Source organism: Sceloporus occidentalis, unplaced genomic scaffold (genome assembly GCF_023333645.1).
Source record: "Sceloporus occidentalis isolate IW3139 unplaced genomic scaffold, rSceOcc1.0.p SCAF_34, whole genome shotgun sequence".
In the NCBI taxonomy this organism is placed as follows: Eukaryota; Metazoa; Chordata; class Lepidosauria; order Squamata; family Phrynosomatidae; genus Sceloporus; species Sceloporus occidentalis.
This window is the reverse complement of record NW_028317014.1, coordinates 3,758,209-3,777,899: the sequence shown is the minus strand read 5'-3', so window position 1 is coordinate 3,777,899 and position 19,691 is coordinate 3,758,209. Positions and strand designations below refer to the sequence as shown.

Below are 19,691 nucleotides of genomic sequence, written 5' to 3'. Positions count from 1 at the left end.
ATCTAGGATGAACTATGGATCTTGTTGAAGCCATATACACGTTATCCTGCACCTTCAGACTGTGAAGAATGGTGTCTCATTTCATATAATGGAGCTGCTGACACTTTACCTTTGATGATCTCAAAAATAATGGGGTAAAGGACTATGTAAACAGATCAATTAAAATGTATCTTTCTGCCTTCACCACTCCTTATGCAGCAAATTTTGCACATCAAACCTTGCCTAGGGCGTAATTTTGGTTGTATGACTATAGAGCAGGTACTTTAATTGAAATTACAAATGCTTGTAAAGAAAATGGTGAAACAGAAAATAAAACAAAACAATGCATGTTTGTATAAGAGAATGCACCTTTAATTAAAGGATAAATTCAATAACTATAAAAATAATTTTTACAGATCAGCTGATGGCCATTTTAATATCAATATATTTTGCTTATGGGCTTTGACTAGCCAACACACAATCGAAAGAAATTGAAGTTGTCATGCAAGACCCTTAAACAAAAGTGAAGTCTGTTAAGCCCATGCTTAAATTAAATGAAATGATTAAAAAAAAAAAAAAAGTAGCTAAGCAAATATGTGATAGAAAATCATGCCTTTTGAATAAAAATTAATATTGCTTTTAAACATGCAACAGCTGTAATCAACTTACCGTAAATCTGTATATTTTTTGTTTTGCTGAGGTTACAGTGAATTAATTTTCTAATTCTACTTGGCCCCAAATTTCTGGATGGCTTATATTCCATTAAAGAATAAAAAAAGGCCTTTATTTCCAATTTTTTAAGTAGTGTTGATAAAAAGGTAGTACATTTTTTAAAGCATGAGAGATATCCTGGTTTGATTGAAGAAAAAAAATAATCCGAGTGCCTTCTTTACTGCAGATCCAGGTGAGTTTGAAACCTTTGAAAGTAAAGCTGTAAAGAAGAGAAAAATAAACAGCAATTTTACTTTTCTCCGGCCACCACATGCATTTTAGTGCCTACGAGAGGTCTTAAATTTCTGTGTGGTCCTTGTTGCAAATGCACAGGTTTTTCTGTATAATCATACCTGGGTGCAGAAAGGCACTCTCCAGTGCAGAGAAAAAGGAAAGTGATGCTTCAAATGTTCCAAGATATAGCTACAACTCTCATCAACATAATTTGGGCCAAAGGTAATGGGAGTTGTAGTCCATAAATGTTCATACTTTTTTATAAAAAAAATAAAATATATTTATTTGAATGTAATGTGTTTCTTGTTTTTTTTTTAACTGAGGGCGTGGGTGTTTTGACATCACAGTAACTGACACCTCCTCAAGTTTAGTGACATCTCCTGATTACAATTATTGGTTAGAGATAATTGTATCCTTTTATTTAGATGCAGCAGGGTCAGCATTAGACCTTGAAAAGTACCATTTAAAACAATGTATATTTCAAAGTAACCCTGATTAAAATATATTTTATATAGTGTTGAGTTCCATCCATAAGAACAGCACTGCTTCACTTCAAATTATATGCTCCTAATACATTTACATTTTTAGGGAAAAAAATGTAAACTAATTATTACTGTAGGTAATGGTGCATAGTCGCCTAGGGAGGCAGTTCCGGGAGGGGGGGGGGTGACAGCCCTTCTGCCCTATAACCAGGTGCCTGATTGAACGATTGGGCACTTACTCCTGAGCCAGCTGGGGAAATGAGAAATCTCTCTTGTACATGGCCCAAATACACTATGAAGTACTGTGCCTAACTAGCACATACATCACACCATGATATGACGACCTATGAACACAGAGCCGGCCTTAGGTGTTCTGGCGCCCTGTGCGGACTACTCCTCTGGCGCCCCCCCATCCCAAAAAAAGAAAGGAATAAAAACTTGTAACAAAACCCCAATCACTATATACTACGCCAAACATTGATGTGGTGTAGGCCTACCACTTAATTGTCTGGCTTGGTAGTAGGGATGCACCGAAACGAATTCTGGACTGAAACCGAAAGTGCAGCATTTACCTGGCCAAAACCGAATATGACCCCCCCAACACCATAAAAAATCTAACACTTTTATTTAAAGTAAGTAACACACCAAAATAGGAGAAAACAATTAAATAATATTATATATATATATATATATAAGTCCAAAAATAGTTACCGGCACTCCAGGGACTTTCCAAATAACCACACAAACAACTTCGGTTTTTCAAGTCTATATATATCATATATATATATATGATTAACAGCAATCACATTCCTATCATGCCCAGGCATACCCAGATTCCAGGATTTACTCGCAGACTTGGCATGATAGGAGTATGATTGCCCTATCTACCCCTTCTCACTCTCTTCTGCCGTATCTACCCCTTCTCACTCCCTTCTCCCTATCTACCCCCTTTCCCCTGTCTCACTCCCTTCTCCCTATATACGCCCTCCTAACTATCTACCCTTTCCCTCTTTGAAGTTCACTTACCTTTCAGGAGTCCTGCGGTGGGGGTGCAAGGCCTCTGCCTCCCAGCTTTGCCACTGTATGGAACAGTATAGAATGATGGGAGTTATGATGTACTTTTAGAGCATAATTAGATCATGAAAAAGACATTGGAAATGGTACAGCATAACACCCATCACTCTCACACACTTACCAATCCACACGCATACCAATCCACACGCATACCAATCCACACGCATACCAATCCACACGCATACCAATCCACACGCATACCAATCCACACGCATACACCAATCCACACGTATACACTAATCCACACATATATACCAATCCACACATACCAATCCACACATATATACCAATCCACACGTATACCAATCCACACATATACACTAATCCACACATATATAGCAATCCACACATATATACAAATCCACACATATATACACTAATCCACACATACCAATCCACACATATACACTAATCCACACATATATACCAATCCACACACACACATACCAATCCACTCTCACTGAATGCTTTCCTACCTTTCCTCTTTTCTCCTTACAGCTCCTTTTCCTCCTCTTCGTTCTTCTTCTTCAGTTCTTCTGTCTTCTTCCGGGTCAGAGGGCACGGACAGCGGTGGGCGCGGCTTCAGTGTTGTGCGCCGGGATCTGACAACAAACCCCGGCGTACAGCATCTGTTGCCGCGCGGATCGCAAGGGAGCGGTATCGGAGGTCTTTAACAGACCTCCGGCTCCCTTGAGTAATGTTAAGCCGGGTTCAAGGGAGATCCTTGAACCGGCTTAAAATCACTCAAGGGAGCCGGAGGTCTGTTAAAGACCTCCGATACCGCTCCCTTGCGAGCCTGCTCCTCCAGCGGCGGACATTACTGTCCGTCTCTGGAGGGGTGCCGGGTGCCCCCCTGATGAGCGGCACCGGGTGCCGCTCGCCCCCCCCCCCGCCGCTAGGTACGCTGCTGGCGGCAGCGGTACGCTACGGTGGCGGCGGCGCCCCCTGGAGTGTGGCGGTCGCACAGGTCGCACACCCCAAAGGCCGGCCCTGTATGAACATCACATGACATATTACAGTGTAATGACTTATTCAACAAAAATGAGCCAAAATGGAGAAGCCGTGTATGGAAAACTAAGTACACCCTTACTGCTTCTATAGGAATTCAGATGCTAAGTAGAAGACAGGTCCTGCTAATCAAATGACCTTGATTTATTCATCATCAGGAAGTGTGACCACCTCTAAAGTTTGGGCAGTTTGTAGGTCTGGAGCATTCAGGCACGCAAGGCCAAGGAGGAAATACACCGGCAATGATCTTTGAGAAGCAATTGTTGCTGCCCATGTATCTGGGGAGGATTATAAGGCAATTTCCAAATAATTTAAAGTCCCGCATTCTACATATTCAAAAGTGAAAAAATTCAAGACCGTTGCCAATCTTTCCAGGAGTGGACATCCCAGCAGATTCACTCCAAAGTCAGACTGCAATGCTCAGAGAAATTGCAAAAAACCCAAGAGTTACATCTCAGATTGTACAGGCCTCAGTTAGCATGTTAAATGTTAATGTTCATGACAGTACAATTAGAAAAATACTGAACAAGTATGCTTTGTTTGGAAGGATTGAAAGGAGAATGAAAAAGAACATGGCAGCACAGCTTAGGTTTTCAAAGTTGCATCTGAACAAACCACAAGACTTCTGGAACAGTGTCTTTTGGACAGGTGAGACCAAAGTGGAGATGCTTGGCTAATGCACAACACCACGTTTGGCAAAAATCAAACATAGCATATTAGCACAAACACCTTGTACCAACTGTCAAGTTGGTGGTGGAGGGGTGATGATTTGGGCTTGTTTTGCAACCACAGGACCGGGAAACCTTGCGGTCATTGAGTTGTGAGGCCATCTTTCTGACAACTAAAGCTTGGCTGAAATTCGGTCATGCAACAGGACAATAATCCCAAGCACACCAGCAAATCTGCAACAGAATATCTGAAGAAGAAGAAAATCAAGGTGTTGCAATGGCCCAGTCAAAGTTCAGACCTCAACCCGATTGAAATACTGTGGCTGGACCTTAAAGTAGCTGTGCATTAACGAATGCCTGCAAACCTCAATAAACTGAAGCAACATTGTAAAGCTAAAGGTGGTTTTGCAAGCTATTAAATCATAAGGTGTTTTTTCCACACATGGCTTCTCCATTTTGGCTTTATTTTGGTTGAATAAATCATGACACGGTGTAACATGTCACGTGTTGTTCATCTGAGGTTTTATTTACCTAGTTTTTAGAGCTGCTTAAGAACAGATGATTGTTATGTCCTGATATGTAAAACCATCTTTTTCACAGGAGTGTATTTTCACCTCAATAGATTTGTACAATGGGGTAACATGGCATTACAGTGCCCCAAAATTGTGTCTTGGAGGGCTGTGAGGTATATAAATCAGGCCCTAGGGCAGGGGTGTCCAAGTTTTATCTGCAGCGGGCCACTTCATCATAATTGTATATGTGCGAGGGCCGCACACATTTTTCACTGTGAGAAAATATGGCCTTTAATAAAATATGCAGATTAAAATAAAGTAAATAACACAAAACCTTTACTTTTCCTCTCACTGATTTCTGGGCCTAGAAAGTTTTGTGACTGCAAATTCAGGATAATTAAAAATGAAATAGTTCTATTTATTCTAGGGATGCACCGAAATTAAAATTCTGGACCAAAACATTCACGGTTCACTGAAAATGACCCCCCACCTTTAAAAATAATAATAAAAAAAAAAATAAAAATTAGCAATACGACAGCAATCACACGCCTATCATACCCAGGCAACCAGTAAATGCTGGTACCTAGGCATGATGGGACTGTGCTTGCTGTTAGCAATCACACTCCTATCATGCCAAGTCAGCCAGTACATGCTGGTACAGGGTGGCTGTAAGTGATGTGCAGACCCCATACTGCTGGCAGCATCAATACACAAGGGGGGCAGCTAGCCAGGTTTCAGCATGTACTGGCTGACTTGGCATGATAGGAGTGTGATTGGTAACAGCAATCACAGTCCCATCATGCCTAGGTTCCAGCACTTACACTTCCATGCTATCACACACACACTCATTCATTCACAGGGCCGGCCCAAGGCAAAATGCCGCCTGGGGCGAATTTTAAAATGCCGCCCCCCCCCCTATCTACCCTTCCTCTCCCTCCGTCCCTGCCGCTCCCCCCCGTACTTACCTTTCAGCAGTCCTGCGGCAAGTCTCCCTGTTCGGTCTCGGTGCCGGCTTGTAATGCTGAGCGCCGGAAATATTCCGGCACTCAGCATTACAAGCCGGCACCAAGACCGAACAGGAAGACTCGCCGCAGAGGAGGGAGAGTGTGGCGCCGAGCGGGTACTGACAGCTTGGTAAGCGAAAACCCCTTTCGCTCTCTTTCGCCTTAAAAAAAAAAAAAAAAAGGGCTTGGTGCGGCAAAGTGCCGCCCCTTCAAAAGTGCCGCCTGGAGCGGTTGCCCCACTCGGCTCCATTGTCGGGCCTGCCCTGTTCATTCATATTATCATTCATTCACAGATTCATTCCCTCAATCACGCATACTCATACAAACACCCTCCCCACCCCCTTACCTGCACTGCAGCTCCTCGATGCCGCTCACAGACTTCAGCAGGGGGAGTGGCCATGAAAAAAAATCATGAAGAATGAAACATTGCTACTGGTTTTTATTGGGAACTCCCTGGGAATGTGATGCAGCAATATATGCCAACCCTGAGAGGCTTAATAACACTCCAGCATAAGATATATCAGTTTTAACACCATGAGACAGTATTTACACTCCAAAGTTACCGTATTTTTCGCTCTATAAGACGCACCTGCTGATAAGACGCACCTAGATTTTAGAGGAGAAAAAAAAGGAAAAAATATTTTGAGCTAAAAAATGGGCTAAAATATTTATTACAATAACTGAATAAGCTATGAACACAGTAAGACAGACACAGTAAGACACACACAGACACAGTGAGACAGTGAGACACACACACACAGTAAGACACACACAGTAAGACCTCTCTCCCTAACCCCCCTTCTCAGTATCTCCCCTCTAACTCCCTAACCCCCCCTTCTCAGGATCTCCCCTCTAACTCCCTAACCCCCCCTTCTCAGGATCTCCCCTCTAACTCCCTAACCCCCCCTTCTCAGGATCTCCCCCCCCTGCCCCGGTCACTTACCTTAAACTCCTGTGTTGGAAGCGTGAGGCGTTTGTCTCGGGTGCCGGCGCTTCACTGCTGAGCGCCGGCGTCTGACGTCATATGCCGGCGCCCAGCGTAAAGCGCCGGCACCCGAGACAAACGCTTCCAACACAGGAGTTGAAGCGCTGAGGCAGGCGGCGGTGGCGGCGGCCGCCGCCAGCAAAGGATTCCTGTATATCTGTCAGGCAGGGGGGCCCGAGAGTTGCCGAGCGGTTGTCTTCAGCAACCGCTCGGCACCCCTTGGGCCCCCCTGACTGGCAGAAATCCAGGACTCCTCTGCTGGCGGCCGCCGCCGCCTGCCTCAGTTGCGACCCCGGATTTATCGGCGTATAACACGCAGGTAGGGTTTAAGCTCCGGATTTTAGTTAAAAAAGTGCGTGTTATACGCCGATAAATACGGTATATCGTTGCCCCCCCCTGCCTGCCTGCCTGCCTGCATCTTCGCTCCATAAGACGCGGCTGATTTTTCATCCTACTTTGGGAGGAAAAAAACTGCGTCTTATGGAGCGAAAAATACGGTAATTTAGGGGGAAGAGCCCTTTAACCAGCCGAAAGCTGGATTACTGCGGCACCTACGGGTGTTTTTAGAGATTTTATTGGTATTTTGGCTACATCATTCAAAGTCAGATGGCTTTAATAAAGCACATTCGGTGCGAAATATGTTAACCATTGGCATTGTTTATTGCACTTTATGGATTGCCCTCTGGATACTGGCATGTATTTTATATGTAGGACAAGGACCTAAATAAAAATATATGTGTCCTTTAATTTTTGAAGTGCCAACGGACTTTGTTGTCCGATTGTTGTTGGGATCCCCTTTAATTCATCGCCTGAGCACCCATCGCAAAGGATATTGGTAAATGAAATAAGGACTGAGCTGGCTGTTTGCATTTTATGCACACACTGATTTTGTTTTTGATCACTACTTAATATTATTATATTAGGTGTAGATATATGTTCTTTCTAGTAGAGCCCCATGGCAGCCATTGATGGGGTACGGCCACAAAATGTGGATATATAGTTATGCATATACAATATTGGTATACCTACTCCTCGCCCAGTGGACAGTTGAATGGGAGGCTCCTTGGCAGTAAGAGTGGGGTGGGGGGGCGAGTTGGGGTACTGAATAGAGGGTAGTTGGTGCATGCACGGGAAACAGGTGGGGTAGGTACCCACTAAAGGACACCCTCCCATCAAAGTTATCTGCTGATTCATCAGAACATTATTCCTTACAGTTAATTGCATAACCTGGGCCTCCTGCACTTCCTGAAAGCTGGTGAATGCATTTTAAAGTAGGTTATACAATGAATTTCATTGGCGGACTAACATGACGATATATTCCACACGGGCTACTCTAGAAATGGCTGAATAAGATATTCATGTTCCCTACAGTTTGCGGCATTTTCCGACCGACGTGACAGACGTGCCCTTCCAACCAGGTTCGCATCACACGCTTTATCGACTCTCAGAAATGACAGTTTCCTTTCGCCCCGCCCACATTATACTTCTATTTCAGGGCGGTCCATCTGTCACGTTTGACAGCCCAATCTACCAATTGTAGCCTTCTCACGATCTGTACTCTACAGAGCACACCAATCACAGGCCTCCTGACGCGGGTCTTCTGCGATGTTAAGGTGACCTGATCCGAGCTACGCCTCTCGCATTTGTGAGCCTAACGGAGCCGCTGTCGCAAACATGTCTCTCTCCACCAAGCTAACCCTGGACAAAGTAGACGTGAAGGGGAAGAGGGTAGTAATGAGGTGAGAGAACGGGGGTTACCGTGTTTGCTAGCACTTGAGCGTGGCCGTGAGTACGTTAACCTATTTGCTATGCTAGTAACGCTGGTTTACCGATCACTAGGCAAATGGTGGTTTATTATTAGCAATAAAACGTGTAGCGATCTATGATTAGAAACGTAGATGTAGAGAAATGAGTTCATAAAGAGGTTACTGAAAAGGAAAGTAGTCTAAAAAATGCTGCTCGGGTGCCACTCCTATCACCCTCAGCTAGAAGGCTATAGATGTTGGGGTCCGGCCAGTGCTGTACGCGTTGCTGTAATGCGGCGTGGGTGTGTCTTGTGGCTGCGATGCCCTGGAGCTGGCTGTTAACGCATTCACACCCGCTCTGTGGGCTAACATTGTACTGCCAATCATGATGCCTCTTCTGGTAGCCACTGATGCAAATGTTTTCTTTTAATGGGGGGGGGGGAGAGAATGAAAGCAGGTATCCCGTTTCTCAGTGTGGCTCCCTGCGGTGCCCGTTCATCAGGTCTCTGTAGGCCGTTACAAATATTCTTCATCTGGACCGACTTTAAACCCGTCGCTGGTGGCACTTAACCCCCCCCCCCCCCCGACGTAAAGCGGGTATTTGTCCTCAGTATGTATCATCTTGCTGTGGGTATGTTACCCCGTTTTAATGCAGTTGAACAGCCCTATTTACACAGAAATGATTGTAGAATTGACCTGCTTTCAGGTGATGAGTTGGTTACACCGGTACCAGATTCCACAATGATGCAAGTGGAGCTTCTGTGACCCATGTTCTGTGTTAAAGACTCTCTTTAGACCTAAGATTTCTTTCCCTCTGTTAATTTTATTTTCCTTTGAGGCTGTCCATATACAATTTTTTTTTTTTTTTTTAAATATATATATATATATATATATATATATATATATATATATATATATCTATATATATATCTCTCTCTCCTCATCCCGTGTGTGTTTTTTCCATGTGTTGTCTGCTGTGAAGGTCAACCAAAGGTCTTATGGGATGGAGCAGCATCCTTGTGTGTATGAATGGAGAGACGTGTTTAACGGCACTGTACGGTATTTCTGCTCAAAGGGCGTGTGTACCGAGTCATATCCTTAAGCAGGATGGATAGGTGTCGCAATCTTCTGACACGTAACGGGTAATATGGTCTGCGATCCCCACTGTTGCATGGTACATGTACCCGGTACGGGTTTAGATCAGTTTGCTAAGAAGGCAAATGACTTCTGATGGGAGCGTAATTCAGTCCCACCGTTTAGAAGTATATTGTTGGCTGACAGTGTTAAACAGGTGTTCACAGGCCAGTACGATATTGGTCTGCCTATTAAAGTCATAGCCTCGTACACGTCTTTCAGCAGCGCCCATGCCAGTAGTAGATACACGGCTGCGCCTGGCCCTTCGGACTATAATTGGCTGTCGAGTTTCTAGAGCACGCTGCATGCTGGTCATATAAATGTGTGTGTGTGTGTGTGTGTGTGTGTGTATGTATGTGTGTGTATATATATATTATATATATATATATATATATATATATATATATATATATATATATATATATGTATATGTGTGTGTGTGTCTCAGAACCCCGTCGCTGTCTCGCGGTTTAGGAGTTTGAAGCGTGTCTAACGGATACCTGCCAAGAGCAAACGCTGATCCCTGCAAGCCTGGCCCTGGAGCATGGCTTGTATCTAACTACTGACACTGCCTGGACTGTTCTAACCTAGCAAGGACAGTTGGCAAATTATATATATATATATATATATATATATATATATGTTATTATACATTTTTCTCTGCTTAACTCTTTTTGAAAGCTTAGTTTATTAGGTTTTGAAAGATCCCTAATTATAAAGCTTCTGTAAAGAGCAGCTCACTTCTTATTACTAGTATTGGATTAAAAATATATACTTTTTTTTTTAAATAGGCAGCTGCGTATTAGCCAATTGTATTTGTCGTCGCTCTGTTATCTTAGCCCGATCTACTAGACCTTGAGACCGTGTCGTGGTAAACACTAGAATATTAAATCTTGATCGCCCAGCTGCACGTTCCTGGGTTCATTTACTGAAGGGATGTGTAACGGGAGAGTTGTGCTGGCCCTGCATGATGTGTAATTAAACGAGTCAGGAGATGTTATTGACGTTCTACACTGCCAACCAAGCTCTTACTGCAGTGAAAGTTCTCTGGGATTGTATCTTCAAAGCATGGATTTCTCTCCCGGGTTTACAAACTTTGCATCTCTAAAGTGTCAGCCGAGTGTGGCGTTTGCGCATAGAAAGCCGGCCAAAATATCTCAACTGACAGGTCGACGAATGTCAACAAATCAATATAATATTCTGTGTTGGTCCGATTTCTTGCATTAAAAAAAATAATAATAATTGAAAAAGCTGTCCAGGTAGCTGTGATGCAAGATTGTCTCAAGCCCAGTCTATGATGATCTAAGAAGCGCTGTTAGCAGGGTTTTTTTTCTCATTTATTGGCATTGTTTTAAATGGTTAGATTTGCAGCGCGTGATCACACCCTGTTCTCCATCACTAAGCCTAATACACGGTTTTCCTACGGTTTTGTAGTGACGAAGCAGAATTTGCCGGCAGATGACACTTAGCCCGTCTATTTAGCCCTTTTTTCCCTGCAGTAAAAAGTCAATCTTTATGCAGTCTTTGGGTTTTGTCTTATGTTCAGGATGGTTTTTATGCCTATCCTGCGCATGTTCAAGTTTCCTCATGGTTTTAACCTCTACCACATCTGCTGGAATGGATTTATATTTATAACCCCCCCACTGGTGACAATTAGGGGGACCACATTGGCTGGCTTTTCCAGGACACGTATAGGTTTTACATATTGCTGACCGGCACAGGTAAAGTGCTGCCCTGCGGTATGGTGGATGTATAACCGACTAATTGGTTCCCTTCCACAAGTCTATACATCCCACATACAGCATACCTGTGCCAGTCATCAATATGAAAAACGTATACGTGTCCAATGTGGTTATCGTACTTTTCAACGCATATACATGTGAATACTTTTGATATTCATCATTCACAATGTAAAGTAAACGTATATACCTCCTATAGAGAATTTGCACCACTGAGTGAGTGCTCAAAGGTCCCCAATTGAAATGTCATTAGAGCCCCCCTGGTACTGGTGATGGCATATGGAGGATTCTGCAAAATGCCCCCCCAATGCACTTCAAAAGGGGACACCACAAGTTAAAGGGACCACTTTATTACAGTATGCATACAGCAGTGCTGTACAATGGGATTAAAGTTTTTTTTCCGATGGCTGACGTGTCCTTTTAAATGTTGTATGAACAAGTTTTCTGCGCAGTCAGCAGTTGGAGCCGGCCTGTTGGTATAAGGAAAGCCATGTTTTATTACATACTTGTATTATTATTAACTTCGTTATTATTGGGGCTGGTAAAACAGCTCTGCGGTTCCTGCATGCTAGGCATTGACGGATTCTGACGTGAGCGAGACAGACATTTAGGCGTCGGCATGCTTTGTGAATCTCTCTCTCTCTAGGGGATTATGGTTTTTACCCGCGTTAGGGTGAAATGTTATTGCAGTGCCTGCGGCTTTAACTGTCTATTCTCGCGTACAAGGAAATTTGGGGGGGGGGCCAAGAAGAGATTTAAAATAAAAAAATATATATATATACATACACACAATTTGCATGGACAAAGCCTATATGTAAGTGATTGTGGTGCAAAGTTTGAGAAGTAGCCTTCTACCCGAGTCAAACAGGGAAATGTGTTAATTTTTTGCTTTTGATTATTTATTTTTATTTTTGGATGGGGGCTGTATATGGATTCCTTGATAAAAAAACAAAAAAGACAAAATAGAATTTTTTTTTTTTTTTTTTTCCCCCCCTTGCGATAAATGCATAGACTTAAGGCAGCCTACATAAATTTCGGGTTTATTATGTGTTTGGCAATGCCTGACAAACCACAGGTAACTCATACATGAAGAGTTCATAGAGCTGTCAGGAAAATGTTTGCTGAGCAGACGGTTCTACAAATGATTGACTGATTTTATGTTTTCTCTTTAGGGTGGATTTCAATGTTCCCATGAAAAATAACCAGATTACAAATAACCAAAGGTAAGTTTTTGGGTTTTTTTTTGTTTTTGTTTTGTTTTTTTCTCCTGTCCTGTTATTCCCATTTTTTATATTGTATTATGAGAGACAAATGTGCAAAGATGGCCAAAACTTTTCATTTTCGAATTGTTCTTAGTGCTGTAATTAAGCGGGTAAATTACTGCTCCCTGGATGCAACGTCCACTAGGGGTTTTGGTGTGTCTGATGGACTAACTAAATGCCTTTTATTAGAAGCCTTACTACATCTTAGGAGAGTTGGCTGTATTTTCCGTATGATCTATGTGTGCTCGAACCTGCAAGGGACAGCAATACTCGCAAGACGTAGAATCACAAAAAAAGTATCATCAAATTTTTGGAAAACTGTTTACTTGCATATTAAAAAACACAAAACAAAATCTTAAGAATATTACGCTTTGCTGATCTTTCCCGCTCGCTCGCTCACCTCCCCAGACAATACCCCCAGTTCCAAGCAGGTATTTCCACACATGGCTCCGGGATCCTCTACAGCAGTGGTTCTCAACCCGTGTATCCTCAGGACCCACATGTGTCTTTGGTCATTAAGCCTCGTCCCAAAAATAACCTCAGAAAAGATGAGGGAGTGGAAAGGCTGCCCGCGGGCTGCAGCAGGAAGAGGGGAGGAGCAATCAGAGAAAAACTTTATTCAGCTCCCACTAGGAACAGACAGCGACCGCAAACCAATCAAGCAACTTGCTTTGCGGTCGGGAAGTAATACTAAAGTACATGCCGGACCGGAGCTGCCTGATGGCCCTGATTGCCGCGGCCCTGACAGCCTGCTGCTCGCGGATTGCCGCTAGAATGTGTAAGGCAGCCCCAGGAAAGTGAAATTTTCCCAGTATGCCTCCAGTCCGGCCCTGACCCTCCGCGACCCACTTTTGGGTCACGACCCATGAGTTGAGAACCACTGCTCCACAGGACCTCTCCTTGCTCTGTGAGCGCAGGGGAACTTCTCCCCTTTAGCGGCATGTCGTTGAGGCTTTAGGGAGTTTAACTGTCCACATCCTGTACACATTGCAGGCTTCATGAAAATATTGCGTGCAAAAATCACTCACACATAAGAAACATTTGCATTGTTTCCCTAATTAGGATTAAGGCTGCTATACCTAGCATCCAGCATTGCTTGGACAATGGTGCAAAATCTGTGGTTCTCATGAGTCACCTTGGCAGACCAGATGGTGTCCCCATGCCTGACAAATACTCCCTCGCCCCAGTTGCTGAGGAGCTCAAAGTCCTAATGAAAAGGTATGATTTTTTTTTTTTTAATTATTTTACTTATGCCTTGTGTGCATGATGTGCTGAGTGGAGGCCTCTTCCCACCATCCATGACTATACATAAATCCATGTGTTCTGTGCACACAGGGATATTCTGTTCCTGAAGGACTGTGTTGGGCCAGAGGTGGAAGCTGCGTGTGCTGATCCAGCTCCTGGAACTGTAATTCTTCTGGAGAACCTGAGATTCCATGTAGAGGAAGAAGGAAAGGGCAAAGATGCAGCTGGGAACAAGGTTGGAGGGGTTCATTTTCTATAAACCTAAAATTAGAACCATTTGGCCCCTCTAGTCTTCCCATTTCATTCTGATCTAAAGACTCAGTCCTTACATTCCATTACATTTAATCCTCTGACCCTATGGTTTTAGATCATGAGTATGATTATGTTCATGTTGGATTATGTTCTAACATTCCTCCTCCTGTGGTTTGTTAAATTCATTTTTAACTGTTATTTTTATTACATTTTTTTGTTTGTTTGAAGTCCCGTTGCTGCTAGATCTTGTATAGAATGCACTCAACGTGCTATTTCTAAATTTGTCATGGTTCCTACTTCATAAGAACAAACATATCTCGAGCTGTCTGCAGACCTTTTGCTCTTTGACATTTTCCTGAAGGTCAGGTTGAGAAGAGCTTCTTTTTTTAGTATGCTTGACCCGTTCTAACTTGCTGCCCTTGAAGCAGGTCACCTACTGTAAAGTCTGATAAATGCTGACCTATATTTAAGTGACCTTTACTGCCTGAAATTGGAGACCCCCAACTAGAGAACTAAAGTGTTCACAGCCGTTCCATAACTTTCATAGACTCGTATAAGCATCGTGAAGCAGGACCTACTCTCCTAATGTGTTCACCCCAATTGTACCCAGGTTTAACAAAAAAGTACTTAAAGTATCTCGTTTTTTTAAATTATACTGTACAGCACTATGTACATCTGGTTCTTGATAAACATACAATTTCATAAAACTTAAAATATTTTCAAAAGCCAAAGTCCATTTTACTAAGGTAAAGATTGATTTTACATTAACCCCTTTGTGACAGAGGGATTTACCCCCCCCATCCCCCAAGTGAAGGAGTTGTGGGTTTTTGGGGTTTTTTTGTGTGCCTATTTTAGCATATCTTTGTTTAAACATCGTGTACTGTGTCCACACAACTTCTAGATTTTTGTTCTTCCAAGCACAAATAGGGCTTTCTCTTCATACCCATATTTTTTGTTTTATAGTACTTTAAGCACAAAAACACTATACAAAAAGGGAGAGTACACACATTCAGATTCCCAGGTTGCTGCTAAAATAATGACCAATGTGTGTACAAAACACAGCAGGGATTCCATCACACTTTATGGCCGTATATTGCTTAGCCGGCCATCGCATAGAATTTGGAGTCCATGCAGCATTTACTACCAGCTCGCCTAATGCCTTTTGGTCCATTAACTGAAGTGGAAATGTGTATTGAATTTTATATATATTTTATAATTTTTTACTGTTTTATAGATTAAGGCAGATGCCGCTCAAGTGGAAGCTTTCAGGGCCTCCCTGTCTAAACTTGGAGATGTTTATATAAACGATGCGTTTGGAACTGCTCACAGAGCCCACAGGTAATATGAATGTTGCTACCATCGGTCTATAATTGATACTATTGGATGAAGAACGTGTTGTGTACAATGTGCCGCAGTACCTTCATTAACCTGTTTCTCTGGAGCACGGTAATCCCCAACAGGGAATAGATAGCTGTTTTGGTGCTGATTAGCAAATTAACACCATACGCCTGCGTGTCTATCTGATATTGGGGAATTCACAAAGCCTGCAGCTCATCATTGATTAAATATTATTCACATTTTGTGCACACAGTTGAAGGCAGTCTCACTGGCTTTTTCCTGCTGCCTTCTTGCGACACTGCTCTTAGAAAATGCATATGTTGATAATGTGTAAATATACATGATAATGTATCCCTTCCCTGTCCATCAACGTTTATCCATCAAAGCTTAAGTTTCTGGATCTCTCTAAAGAGAAATGGGATCTGCTGGTATGGTAAAATGCTGTTGAGATGTGCATAGATTTATATGGTGTCTCTTTTAGTTCCATGGTTGGTGTTAACCTGCCACAGAGGGCTGCTGGTTTCTTAATGAAGAAGGAGCTTGATTACTTTGCCAAGGCCTTGGAGAACCCAGAGAGACCTTTCCTGGCCATCCTTGGAGGGTAAGTAGTGAGCCACCTGTAAGGAAATTGGTCTACTTATTGACCTGCAGCGCTATGAAATAGCTCTTGTGGTTCTGCAGCATTTTTCGCTCTTTACTTAGTTCTTTTTAATATGAACCCCTCAACATCTGTATAAGGCGTTCCTCTGCAAAAACAAGGTAGGTCGTTCAGTGCTTGGGATTTAAATTCTAGCCCTTATCCGCCCACTGAAGGATCTAATAATGAAGGAAGGGCGTCCAAGTTTTATCTGCAGTGGGCCACTTCAACAGAATTGTATCCGTGCGAGGGCCGCACTCATTTTTCACTGTGAGAAAATATGGCCTTTAATAAGATATGCAGATTAAAATAAGTGACACAAAACCTTTACTTTTCCTCACTGATTTCTGGGCCTAGAAAGTTTTGTGACCACAAATTCAGGATTCTGGATAAGTAAAAATAAAATAGTTCTATTTATTTTAGCGATGCACTAAAATGAAAATTCTGGACCAAAACGGAAAATTCAGGGTTCACCTAGCCGAAACTGAAAATGACCCCCCACACACTTTTAATAAAAGTAAGTTACACACCAAAATTGTACAAAAAATTATATATTATGATTGTTAACAGCAATCTCAGGCATACCCAGATTCCAGCATGTACTGGTTGGCTAGGCATTGTATTTTTTTGTCCAATTTTAGTGTGTGACCACACTTTTATTAAAAGTAACACACCACAATTGGACAAAAAAAAATCAACAATATGACTTGGCATGATAGGAGTGTGATTGCTAACAGCAAACACTCTTTTTATACCCAGGCAACCAGTAAATGCCGGAACCTAGGCATGATGGGACTGTGATTGCTGTAAGCTGTTAGCAATCACACTCCTATCATCCCAAGTCAGCCAGTACAGGGTGGCTGTAAGTGCAGACCCCATACTGCTGGCAGCATCAATACACAAGGGGGCAGCTAGCCAGGTTTCAGCATGTACTGGCTGACTTGGCATGATAGGAGTGGGATTGTTAACAGCACAGTCCCATCATGCCTAGGTTCCAGCACTTACACATCCATTCTATTACACACACACACAAATTCATTCATTCACAGATTCATTCCCTCAATCAGGCATACTCATTCAAACACCCAGCCCCTTACCTGCACTACAGCTCTCTCAATGCCGATCAGACTTCAGCAGGGGGCACGGCCTCCCTCGTTCTCCCCACAGAGGAGGCAGGACTGGAGCAGAGAATAGCCCCTCCCACAAGTAAGCAGCAGGGCTCTTGTGATCCTGGCTGCCGATCTCACGCGGGCCGCACCTCGAGGTACCGCGGGCCGCATGTTGGACGCCCCTGTAATAAAGCATTGTTACTTGTACAAACATGCTCATTCTTCAGGAAGCTAAAGAACAGCGTTAATCTTTGGGCAGGGGGTAGTTCTGCAAACTATAACTCTGAAGCATACAGCCTACTAGCCTTGATTAGGTCTGTGTATGTATAAATATGTCAACCACGCATTTGATAAGTATTAATAATGTATATCTTGGTTGGTCTATTGTTCAGCATCCATCTGGTCGCAAAGAGACCTTAATGAATGGCAGATCTTTTTATCTCTGCTTCAAACCTCAATCCAGGTCTTGGATGGGATAATCCTCCCTCCTGAGGTCAGGCGCAGGGCAGTGATCATACAGATTCATGCAAATCTCTTGGCACACTAGACGGCTGCCGCTGAAAGATTTTCTTTAATTTCCAGGGCCAAGGTTAAGGACAAGATTCAGCTGATCAATAACATGCTGGATCAAGTGAACGAAATGATTATTGGAGGCGGAATGGCCTTCACCTTCTTGAAAGTTCTGAACAATATGGAGGTAGGAGGCTTTGTACATGTGAAGATTGTTTATCCTTGCGTAAGGTTTGTTTTGTGTGCGTTTTTAGCAGAAGTGGTTTGTTGTATCGTTCCCACCTGTGTAAGCCTCCCCTCTTTGTAGTTTGCCCGTTCTTGGAACACTTTGCATCTAATAATGGATGACAAATTGCCTCCATGTCGTGTACATATTGGTAAAACCTGGTATCTAGTTCCTACAAACTTATATAAACATTGGGTCTCCTAGGATTAAATTGCCTACCGTAGCAGGCCTGTAGCTGCATCAGCGCAAACACCTGGGTACACACTCTATCCCTCACACATCTATAAAAACACTACATCCTTTTTGAATGCGACTGCCTCGGTTGATGGCCTCCTGTTACAGAAGCCATTCTGGGCATGAAAACATGTAAAACTTTTCCAGTAGCTGATAATGAAGTTGTATGGCGTGTGCATGTAAAACTTCCTCTTTCCCAGATCGGTACTTCTTTGTATGATGATGAAGGTGCTAAAATTGTGAAAGACTTGATGGCCAAAGCAGAGAAAAACGGCGTTCAAATCACCCTTCCAGTAGATTTTACAACAGCTGATAAGTTTGATGAGAACGCCAACACTGGACAGGCCAGTGTCGCCACCGGGATTCCAGAGGGTTGGATGGTAAGTTAGCATGGGGAGAGAAACGGCGTTTTATCGGTGACCATCTAAAGCATGTGAAACGACCTACGATTGGGCAAAATATGCCGCTTAAAAGTGCAGTAAGTTCTCTGGCACATGGGTAGAAGATCTAGATTTTTTTTTTCTTTTAAATATAAAAATCATTGCCAATGAGACTTGCTAGTTTTCTTAATCATTTGATAAAAACTTATCTTACCCCCCCCCCCCCAATTTGTCTGCAGCACATGACTAACTTCAGAGCTTAGTATATTTTGACCTCCTTGAAGGGTATGCATGTTGAACTGCTGTGCTTTTCTTTAAGGGTCTAGACTGCGGACCAGAGAGCATGAAACTCTTTGTTGAAGCTGTGGGTAGAGCTAAGCAAATCGTTTGGAATGGCCCAGTTGGAGTGTTTGAATGGGACAAGTTTTCTAAAGGCACCAAAGCTGTGATGGACAAAGTAGTAGAGGTCACTGGAAAAGGCTGCATCACCATCATCGGTAAGACTTGCTCTGTAACAAGATCCTGGGAATAGAAAACTAAACACAGCCTGGCCCTTGTAATGGGGGGGGAGGGTGTAACTGTAGCATTGTAATAGTAACTTTGGAAAACTCTAAATCCATTGTGAAGTTTGTTTTATACAGATGCATTTTAGTGTCCAGTAGCCACGAATCAGTCATACTCAGCCATTTGGTTGTTCTTGTGGACTTCAAAACTTTGTGTGTATATAATCTACATATTTCTGGTTTATGCATTTCTTAGGTGGAGGAGACACTGCTACCTGCTGCGCCAAGTGGGATACTGAAGATAAAGTCAGCCATGTTAGCACTGGAGGAGGAGCCAGCTTGGAGCTTCTAGAAGGTGATTGTCATGGCCTGGGGGGTTCTACACTATTACAGCCAAAGCTTTTTATATACTGATCTGCTCTACATCATTGCATGTCATGGTAGCGCTCAAGCCATACTGGCATTGTATGCCTCTGCACTATTTTATTTAGCTGCATGAACATGTGTTAAGATCTGCAGAAGGGGGCCATGCTCTTGTAAACTGTTCTTTTAGGAAGCAGTTAGCCACAATTTTGTATACTACAGTGCCAGATGCAGAGCAACATAATGTTCTTGTCCAAATTTAAACTCGTCCTGTCTCCAAATAATTCTTTTGTTTTTTGTTGAAATCTCCTTGCAGGCAAGGTGCTTCCGGGAGTTGACGCTCTGAGCAATGTGTAA

General features: G+C 42.9%; 1 protein-coding gene across 1 annotated transcript; it reads left to right on the top strand.

The window, feature by feature from the left end:
• The first annotated feature begins 8,331 nt into the window (after positions 1 to 8,331).
• On the top strand, positions 8,332 to 19,691 carry LOC149298150 (phosphoglycerate kinase-like). The gene is made up of 11 exons (XM_089487760.1): positions 8,332 to 8,396; positions 12,448 to 12,498; positions 13,600 to 13,755; positions 13,873 to 14,017; positions 15,269 to 15,372; positions 15,854 to 15,973; positions 17,701 to 17,815; positions 18,289 to 18,468; positions 18,788 to 18,965; positions 19,228 to 19,326; positions 19,651 to 19,691. Exons 1-11 carry the CDS (start codon positions 8,332 to 8,334, stop codon positions 19,689 to 19,691), a joined length of 1,254 nt encoding a protein of 417 aa, XP_089343886.1.

Excerpts from the sequence above, each read along its gene's own strand:
- LOC149298150 (XM_089487760.1), top strand. The coding sequence starts at position 8,332 with ATGTCTCTCTCCACCAAGCTAACCCTGGACAAAGTAGACGTGAAGGGG. Across the intron at positions 8,397-12,447 it reads GGGAAGAGGGTAGTAATGAG|GGTGGATTTCAATGTTCCCA; the intron begins GTGAGAGAACGG and ends TTTTCTCTTTAG. Across the intron at positions 14,018-15,268 it reads AAGATGCAGCTGGGAACAAG|ATTAAGGCAGATGCCGCTCA; the intron begins GTTGGAGGGGTT and ends ACTGTTTTATAG.